This window comes from Balearica regulorum, chromosome 10 (assembly GCF_011004875.1).
Source record: "Balearica regulorum gibbericeps isolate bBalReg1 chromosome 10, bBalReg1.pri, whole genome shotgun sequence".
NCBI lineage: Eukaryota > Metazoa > Chordata > Aves > Gruiformes > Gruidae > Balearica > Balearica regulorum.
Window position 1 is genome coordinate 2,175,169 of NC_046193.1, and position 10,475 is coordinate 2,185,643.

Sequence of the window (10,475 nt, forward strand, 5' to 3'; positions counted from 1 at the left end):
CTTTCCGCTACGCCCCAGTCCCCACTGGGGCAGAAAAGCAGAAGGCAGATGACCAGCATCAGCAAGCAAGGCCAGTGTTGCCTGAGCTGCTGGCAGGTACATCGTCTTTCTTCCAGAATAGCTTCCATCTATTTTCACTTCTTGAAGTTTTAACACGAACAACCTGTCCCTGCAGATACAGGCGCTCTAAGTGCTAATTAAACTGATTGCAAGACCATCTCCCAGAAAGCATGCATTAGTGTCTCGACAGCAAATTAAGAGAGTTTGTATTTCCAGACACATTATGTAACGTCCCAACAGATTTCTAATATAAAACTACCACTGACAAAGACCATCCAAATCCTAAGTAGTTTTTACAATCCTTTTTTTTTTTTGGCTAACGTTTATTACATCTCAATATATAACTAACAGTGGGCTTGCCACATGACACACACAATCTCTTCTAATTTGTTTATGCAGAAAATGGTTCCCACTGATTCCTAGAACAGCTGGGTCTGAGAAGCCTCTGTCTGAGATGACACGCAAATTGTGTCCCTTCACCTTCCAACACAGGCCTAGCAGAGGACTGGGCAAGCTTTTGTTGTGCATGCCCTGCTTACACTCCCTACCATCTAGATTTGTTTAGACACGCACTCTGGAAAATTCTGTATTTTCCACTGAATAACTGCAATTTCTCTTTCTACAGCCATATTAAAGAATTGGGAACCTCCACAAACTGCTATTACTTGAGCAGTATCTATGATAAAATGCTTGAAAATATAGCCAGTCTATGGTCTTGTGTTACAAGGATTCAGTCTCATTTTGTTTTAATTTTCAAGTCCAAATACAATGCGCATAGATTTTGTTGCATACATTTAAACTGGTGAAGGACATATTTGTGCCATAATATTATTTTGTGTTTTAAAGAACATATCTAAGCGAGCCTTGGGGAAAATCTTGCTGAGCACTTTGGAATCCTGCCGTGACCCCCAACCTGGTAAGAAAATAAATCATGTATAAAGACCAAGAAGCATGAAAAGTGTCCTTTTGGGAAAAACACTAGATAATGAACAAAAAGATGAGTAGGAAAAAAATATTTCAAATACTGGGGGACAGGCTAGGGCGAAAGAAGTACTATGCAAGAAGATTACCTATAGAAAGTGATGCTTTCTAGTCTGTAACACATCACACACGGGAACATATCCAGGGCTTTTTTTGGCCAAATTTTAATTAGACTAGATGTGGCCTGAGGCTTTAGTTTTGGAGAATACGAGTAACAGTGATTTAGGGAGAATAACATACAAACCATTCTGGGTTTTGCAGTTTCAAAGCTTTGTTGTTACTACTGTCCAGCAATTCAGGGCGCTGGCAGCCCAGAGCTAAGCTGTGCTGCTGCAGCGTGGCTGCAGAGGAAGCAGAAAAAAGAAGGCAAAGACAGACCTTTGTTGGGTCCGGGACACCAACACAGAGGGAAACCGTATCTGAACCATAGCTCAGATATTCTCCTGGTGAGCACAGAAGAGCAGACTTAGTATCCACAGCACACAAATGTCCAGAAGGTACTACTACTTATCCTGCACAGGAACGCTGACTCCAAGCGATGCTCTGGAACTGCAGCACAGCTCAGCTTCCTAAAATGACACCAAGTGGCGTAACCTTGTGCAGCTCTGTCCATTCTCATCACCATTGCCATAAACAGTTCATCTTCTCTGCTTTCGATTTTCTGGCTGTGCAGTTGATATGACTTAAGCAGCTTTCCTAAGTCTTTGTAATCAAACATCTTCTTCCCCTTTGACAAGACTAAGCGGATGGTTGGATTGGCAGCTCTTTATTGTGACATGAAATTGTGACTTTGTTCACACAAGTGTATGAGAACTCAGTGGGCAGTGAATAAAACAAGAGAACCAGTAGAGAAAACAGTCCTTGAACCCAGTTCCCCTCTGATTTCTATAGGGACAAGAATTCATTATTTGGTCTCAAAATTTAGGCGTTTTATGATAATTACTTAAAACGGCATCTATGAAGAAAAGAGCTTGTGTTACAATTCTTAAACTGCAACTTTCTGTCTTTGTTCAAATTATAATATTTGCATTTTTCTTTTAAAAGGAAAAGCCCGCCTATTTGAAGTCCTAGATACTCTTTACCATGAGCTGACAGCCTGTGAACTCTTACAAAGCCAGCCTCTGGAGAAGGCACAGAGTCGCCAGTCCTTGTCTAACCCACTGGTCATCTCGTGCTGAGCAGCAGCGCCAACTACAACCCACACGACCAGCCGAACAACAGCCCTTATGAAGGAATAAGATTTGTCCAGTTCAACGGAGCTCAGTAATGGAGAAGAGAATAATTCAGCCATGAAATCAAAGGTATGCTGGTTCTGGGAAGAGCACCCGTTCCTCAGCTCACGTCAAAGCCCTCCCTTACGTGAACAAGCATTCAGATGACATGAGGATTACGTAGCAGTGTCTGTCTCTGATGGAAGCCTAACCATCTTTGTATGACGGCCCTGTAACTGTACTGGTTAACCAAATAAAAACTTTTCCAAATACCCTGACCTGACCTATTTAGATTTACAGCCCTGGTCGCACACTGGCTGGGCACAGTTTCTAGCTTTTGTGATCGCTCAGTTCCAAAGCAAAAGGCAGCCTATGTTATCACTGGCAAGTAAACCGCTTCCTTAACCTACCAGTGACAAACAGACTGTATTATAAACATTCGCATATGTGTATGCCAGTAGTGCAAGTTTTAAAGGCTCATGTATAAAATGTGTTTGTGCGTGTCTGTGATTCAATTATTCACATTATTTAACTCTGAAGTTAGATTTGTTATTGCTCTCTTGATTTTTATATTTGCAATTACAGAGATGCCTTAGAAATCGGCAACAATCTTTGCCAACAATAGTCTTAGATTTTACATAGAAAGTTACATTTAACTGCTTGAAAAAGGTACAAAGCAATCTTGTTCCCAGGCTCTCAGGGAAAGGAAGGACTGAAAAATTCACTTTACAGCAGCTGCCGTTGTCGCATTAGCAAACGACGCATGCAATACCCGACTTTGTTCTCTCATTTAATTTCCCTCAATGCAACTGCAGAGACATAAAGTTAGACCCCACTTGCAGACAAATTAATATAAAATGCTGGGCCTAATCATGGTGCCATGTAACATTTTAATCAGCAATAAAATAATTCCTGGGGGCACAACTAAAACCAAATAGGTTGCTTCCAAGATGCTTTTGCTGTTTCATTCAACTATCAAACATAGAAACTACAGAAGCAGAGTTCTTAAATGATCCTGCTCAATTTATGTTATTAAAAAGATGCACTGTAGATCTTTTAAGAATGTGAAATGATTTGCCTGAGATAATGCCAGCAATGAAATAAGACCATTCAATTCAGAACTGTGCATATATGAATTTTTTCCATGAAAAAGGTTTTCATACAAGAATAAAGTCCATGTCACAATGCAATCTGAAGAATAAAAGATTTCTATTCCTTTCTATTCATAATACATTGTAGAACTTACACACGCCTCCATCCAAAATTGTGATACATTATTTAGCACTTAGAGCCATGTTGGTAACAAAAATTTGCAACAGATATTTTCATTTTATTTTAGAGGAGGAAAAAAAAAGGTGTTTTGCAAGCAATGGAACAAGCTCTGTTTTACCTGTTTGGGTTTGTTGGGGTTTTTTTTAACAGGGGAAGATTTTAAGATTAAGATTTTAAATTAGGCAGGACATATATAACTAGTGCAATATCCCTAAGAAAGAAAACTTTATACCAATATTAAATATAATACTAACATATTACTAAGCATAATAAACTATTACTCAGTATATACTAAACTATATGCTAATATTAAATACTACAAAAACTATACATTAAATGTGAAACAGATAAAAATTAAAATAAGTAGAAGCTAGTTCCCTGTTTGGATTAATTTTCTTAAAAAAACCCAAGTATCAGCTTATGTTTTGTGCAGCTCAGTCTTTCCCAGGAATACCGTATATGTATAAAGAGGGAAAATGCCAGCAAATCATCACGTAAGCATGATCTGTGTGTATAGTTAGCAGAAGAGACCCTTCAGGAATAGAATTAGAATGCAAGTACATACCTGATTATGGATACCCTCACGCACTCCAGGATTCTTTTATCATTTGAATTAATATCACTTACTGTATCCACTCTATATATACATGTGCATTTGTATTACTTATATACTTATGTATACCTTAAGATTGCTATGCTAATTGTATACTTTTAGTATCTTTTTCACCACTGCATTTCTACTTCACTTTCTAATATATTTCTAGAAAACTAGACTATTAAGTAACCTGATGTCCTAATGCCAAAACCGCACAGCTTATTCAAGCAGCAGTTGAACTCTAACTGGAAACTAGAAAATGTCACTGGAAACATAAACTGGTGTTAAGGAAAATGCAAACAGCTGAGATAAAAGGAAGCTTTTGTGAAAAACTAAATGGCATTTAACAGATATAAGAAGCAGAAAAATCCTGTATCTTGCTAAGTTAGCTTCCAGTACTGTAATATTTTTATTTCTTTAAGAAATGCCTATATCAGAATCATTTCTGATATATCAGCATATGCTGATTAATCTTTTAATAATAAAAGCTGATTATTTTAACTCCAAAAAGTAATTAATATGGAGCAAGTCAGACTTGCAGTATTTCCATAACAAGAATCTGTTCTTCAGGATGCATCAAGAAACAGTCCTCGGTCAAAGTCTTGCTGGAAATCAGAGGCAAAGCAAAGCGCTGTACTTTCAAAGACCTTCTTTGTTGACCTTAAAATTGATTTTTTTCTAAATACTTTTACCTTAATGTTTTATACCAAACCTGTCAGCAGTGTTGCTGGGGCTGCTAAATATTTCATATGAACCTGTATAATTATGTGATTTTAAATCAATGTAATTGAGAAATTTCTAGCTCTGCCTCAAAAGCAGGTAGGCTTCCACATTTTGATTTACTATGTGGAACGTGTTCAAAAGAGTCTGCACAGTAATCCTGGGAAACAAACCCAAATCTCTAGGTTTTCTTAAAGACCTAGCTTCTCAGGTCAAGTGATTACTGTGCAGATTTCAGCTACCTTTTCTTTTCCTTTTTTTAATTTCTTGCCTTTTTGAGTATTGGAATTGTTCCCAGATAAAGACCAAACTGAAATATCTAATCAAGTCTCATTAATAGCTTCACCATATTTCAAACAATAACGTAGGAGCAGTTATTACCCACGCTGTTGACTGCATGACAAACTCCTCCTTCGAACAACTGGAGCAGTCCTCACAGTAACATACTCTCCAATTGCTCATCTAACACATACAAGATGGTAGATTTGCACAAACTAGTACTTCATATTACAGGGAACATATACCAAGTTTAAACTGACTTTGTAAATAAAATTTCCCTGTGTGACAAAACCTGAAAAGATAAAGAAAGCACACTCAAAAGCCTTCCATTTAAAAAGTACAACCACCAACCCAGTGTCTCCAATCTCTGTGAACACTTTGTTTTGTTGTACATTTACCAAATGGTGATAAATGGCCATTTGCTTGCATGCTGACTTCTCAGTAAAGAAAACAATCATGGAGAGGGTGCATGTGCTATAAACGTAAGTGCAATTGTCCATCTCAAATTTTGCATAAGTAGACAAAGGCCAACAAGAGCATGCCTTCCCAACATTTCTTTGTTGAGCAGGAAACCAATCAGGAGGAGTATACATGGCATGTTACCAGGTGAGACCAGAGCCCTGCTGTGCGGTTTCCAACTGGTAAGGGTTACTTAGGTCTTGTCTGCAGAAGGGACCTGTACTACTTTGATTTTCGATCAGAAAGCAAATCTATAAAAGGGCTAAAGCAACCTAATTATGCTGGCTTTGAGGCACTCTGGTTGAACCCTGGCCTTAGATCATGCTTGAGGTTTTATTCCCTCCCCAGCATGCTCATTCCTCATTCTAGTAGGTTATTTTTTTCTCGAGAATAATTCCATTCTTACAGAAAGGACAGTTTGTTTCCTTGCAGTTGTATCTGCTGGGGACTCCCTAATGTAATTCACCCCAGCAAAAAAATTATTCTTCATCACCTCTCCTATATGTTCTTTCCTCCTTCATTGCTAATTGCAGAGCAATAAATCCTCCAGGCTCCCAGATTTTCTACTTTAAGCCTGGTGTCCAGTCTTTCCTTGAGTGAGCTGCCTGGAGTGTTCTCAGCACTCCTAACCCTCACTCCTACAAGTCCCAAGGAACGTGCCCCTTCTCCTGCTCACACCCCCTAAACCTGGCAGTTCAGCTCTCACAGACTTTGCTCATCTAATGTGTTTGCAATTCCTTAGCCTTAGCGGTTCAACGTTAGATCTCCACAAATTGTGATCAAGCTTGCTCTCTTAGCAGTCACCATCTTAATTTATTAATTTTCTGTTAAAACTGCAAATTGGACTTAACAAGGAAGCTGGGACATTTTCCCCACTGATGTCCACTGTGTTTCCATAAATCAAGCTTTCCGATTTGACTTCATTCTCAAACTATGTTCTCCTCCCAATGCCCTCCTCAGTTACCGTTTGACATATTTCTTGCTGAGATAACCTGAGGGCCTGCACAAGTTACATTTTTCAAGCAGAGCTTCCTCCTTCCATTATTTTTTGCTTTATATGAGGTATTAATTATTAGTAAATTAAAGTCCACCTGACATACACAATTTTTCAATAATTGTCCAATTTATTTTCATTGAAGCTCTCTCTGAAGTATCTGGCAGTGACCACTCGTCACAGATGTTACACCAATTCACAAAACTTTCGCACCAAATCAGTGTGGCCATCTCCAGCCAGAGCTACTCTAAGAGGCCGATGGCATTGTACGCATTTTTGGAAGAAAATAATCCTTGGCACCAGTATGTTTAAATTTCCTGAATTTGTTGGAATTAAGTCTCCTCCCTTTCATGATACTGTCCATTAATCTGCTACACGGTACATTTAAATGATGAAAGGCTGTTTAGATTTCATTCTTTGTTTCCATCTCACTGTTAAGAAGGGAACACTTTCAAACAGTGCTGCATAAAATAGAATTGCTTGGTATGAGAGAATGACAATAAACATTCACAGCATGTGTGTGACACAGCACATTACCAGCCAAAGGGTTTCTCTTAGATTTATAATTTCATGGAGTTTAAGACACAGAATCCTTCCATATTTACATTATCTTATTTGCTTAATAATTTTACATATAATTCCGCATAATACAAAAGCTATAGAATGTGTTTCTTAGTGTGAAATTCTATTGAAAACTGAATCATCCTTATTTCCTGAATTACACTGTACTTTCAACAGGCCAGGATTTTCAGAGTTCCGTTGGGTTTCTATTCTACTTTTCTGGCTCTCCTGTAATATTTCACCAGCAGAAACATCCTTGCCCATTTCCCATGGTACTGTATGTTACAGCACTTTGGTGGCCCTAAATTGTGGCTTTTGCAGGCAACTGGTCTGACTGACTGTGCATTTCTTTGGGCGTGCTACGAGACCTTCCTGAGCCCAGCTTCCTCCCTGAAAAGAAGGAAGATGGAATCGGCATTGCCCATCTTTACCTCAGGCCAGCAGCTGACACCACCAGAGCACTGCCTGTTTCCACCACACGTGTATATGTCCTCAGCAGAGTGCCCATGGGCAGTAACTCACTGCTCTAGGTCAGTTTACTCAACAGCTGTGGAAATCCTGGGGAGATTTGGAGAGGCACTTTGCTGGCATTGCCTCAGCAAAACAGCTCAACTTAATTTTGTCCCCTTGACTTTTTTCAAATTAATATTTGTCCTTCAGGCTGAAAGTTTCGGAGACAGCACCCGAACTGATGTATTCAGGTTCTTAGAAGAGTTGCCCCTTAGCAAATCTCTTTGTTTAATGCAGCTCACTCACTTCTTCACTTAGGGGGGGTGTCTGCATTAGAGCAAACGTCCCTGAATTGAGACTCGCATCTTAAATGCCATTATTTCCTAAAATGCGTACATTTTTCTGAACTGTAACCATTTCAGACACTCTGGCTGAAGAACCATCTGCTCCTAGACTTAATCCCCTACCCATTTTTAGACCATATTAACAGTAGAATAAAAGAAAAGGATGAAAAGGCTCAGAGGAAATTCCAGAAATCCTAGCTGGCATTTTAGAACAAGTTGCCAGTTAGACATCAAATTTAATTCATGACCAGTTTTCCTCCTGCAAATACAACTATAATTTTTTCTAATGAAAGTCACAAAACGATAGCAGAGTGTCAGAAGCAGTAGACAAAGGTCTCCTTAAACTTCTACGTGTTTGCTAAAAGTTGGAGCACAGAATACAGATACATGGGAGTTTTAAAGTTAAATAATAGCCTAGGAAATAAAAAAGAAGTAACTCAGTATGATATCTATGCATGCTTCAGAGAATGCAGACTTTGTACCTTTGCCATTCAAATTTGTGAAGGAAATAGCCCTTACTTAGTTTAGGCTTCACTAGAAAGTTTCGGTAGTGGAAGTTTAACTGCTTTAGCTGCCTGGTGCAGCAGCTGGGTAGCATGTCTTCCACAGACAAAACAAACGCTTGGTTTTCCTAAGGCCACCAATGTAAAGCTAGCATAGATGCACTCCAGCATCCATAGGGTCCCCCAACAGCGATGCACAGGTACCCTGTAGGTTAGCTGTCCTTGTGTTAGTTTTCTGTGTTATACCGACTGAGTGCCGTGGATGCCATGAAATGGAAATCCATGATCCTGCAAGTCCATTCTTTCCATCCACTGCTACTTGGAAAATGCCACTGAGTTACCGGATCTGTCACAAACACAAGCTCGCACCACAACACCATGCCTGCCGCAACAGGGAGGTGCCGATGTCTCTGTCTGTGTTGGGGGGAACATATACAAGTCCCGCTCTGTGGGGACTAAAGAAATAGAGGCATATCTGAGGAAACAGCAGAAGGTAAACAGCCCAGGGTATATAAGGAGGCTGAAAGCAGTACAGGGCTGGTTCTCCCAAAAGACGGTCTGTCAACTAGCCTAAAGTTGGCTACCATATTTTTCAGAACTCGCACCTTAGTCTGTGAGCTCAGCATACATCAGGCTTATAAAATACTTAATTTAACATGCTGTGTAGTAACACACCTTTACATACTAATGAGACGAGGACTATGAGCACCTATGAGGGTGTATCTTCACTAAATACTTATTTCAGGCGGTCAGCAGCACGATCTCTGCATGCCAGGTGGCTTTACCCAGGTGAGAGCGAGTAGGCTTCAAAACCCCACTGAGTCACTGTGTTCCCCGTGGTGTTTTGTATGAATAGTACTTTTGCGAGCACAACACAAATTATAAATGACTGTTTTATGATTCTGCCTCAAAGAACTATGAGATAACTTATCTTTGTCAAGGAGTAAACAAGAACTGTAGGATGACATTGAAGAATTATCAGTATTCAAGAGGTTTCACTCACATCCTCACCACAAAGCAAAAAGGTCCGAAGAGCTGAGTATGCTATTATAGTTAGGGATAATTTTTGTACTTGAAGAAGGTTTTATTGTTTCATAGATCTGGTTTTGCTGATTATTTCTCATTGATTTTTTCACAACTGCAAGTGCAAAAAAAGTTCTCTAATAAAAGCAAAGTCCAGTATTTTGTGAGCAATTTTCTACCTCTGAAAGTTGCCAAAATACAGAACAAAAAATACATGGAGGGTGAGACAACGCGATCTAAGCATACCATTCAGATAAGAAAATATAATTTTTAAATAAAGAATATGCAATACCTATAGGAGGGTCTTTTTTGTTTTTAATCTCATCTTGGAAGTGAAAGTCATTGCACATTCACAGTGCTCGTCCAGCACATGCAGCAGTACTGCTTGCCTTCTTGTCAAGCACTGCAGCTCTTACCAGCAGAGATCAGCTCTGGGGACGACAGCAGAAGTCAGTACGGCTGCTAATTGCTTATGAACAAACATCTGTCATGCCCAGGGCTGAGATACACCGCTGACTCATCTACCAAAGGATTGATAGTCACCCAAAAATGTCACCAGGTTTTGAGAGTCATTTTAAAGTCGCTTCTCAAATGCACTCACATTTTAAACCTAATAGCCTTCTGGGGCCTCTGCTGAGCCCTGCCATCAATAGCATGTAGTACATCCTACTGCCATGGAAACCATTTCTAGGTCACCTTTACATAACAGTGCAGAGAAAACATCTTATCACCAACTCCACCATTAAAGGACACTCCTTTTCAATGAAGATTGCAGTAACCAACTTAACATTTACTGTAATTATACATAATATGTTACAAAGAAAAAGAAATACTCTCTCCAGCATAAAGATGGGAATGTATATACCAAGCAGGAAGTCTTGGCTCAGACTCTGCTGTTCTGTTTCTGGTCTTCTAGCGAGGGAAGCAAAATGATTGCCTGATCCTATGCATCCATTTTGTAACTCCAGCTGTGTAACAGCTTGGGTTAAACTAATTCAGTAGAGAACGTCATTAACACTGGAG

General features: G+C 39.4%; 1 protein-coding gene across 5 annotated transcripts in view; it reads left to right on the forward strand.

Annotated features, from left to right (window-relative positions):
- Window positions 1-9,598, forward strand: part of EFCC1 (EF-hand and coiled-coil domain containing 1) — a 59,275-nt gene extending 49,677 nt beyond the window's left edge. For 3 of the 5 annotated variants that reach the window (XR_012837134.1, XM_075762702.1, XM_075762701.1), the window contains 2 exons: window positions 907-976; window positions 2,086-9,598. Coding sequence is in view for 4 of the 5 variants with exons in the window: in XM_075762702.1 (XP_075618817.1) it covers window positions 907-976; window positions 2,086-2,219 (204 nt within the window). In the remaining variant the exon portion in view is untranslated. The remainder of the gene's footprint in view (window positions 1-906; window positions 977-2,085) is intronic. The other 2 variants (XM_075762703.1, XM_075762704.1) reach the window with 2 other exon arrangements.
- Window positions 9,599-10,475: the final 877 nt, after the last annotated feature.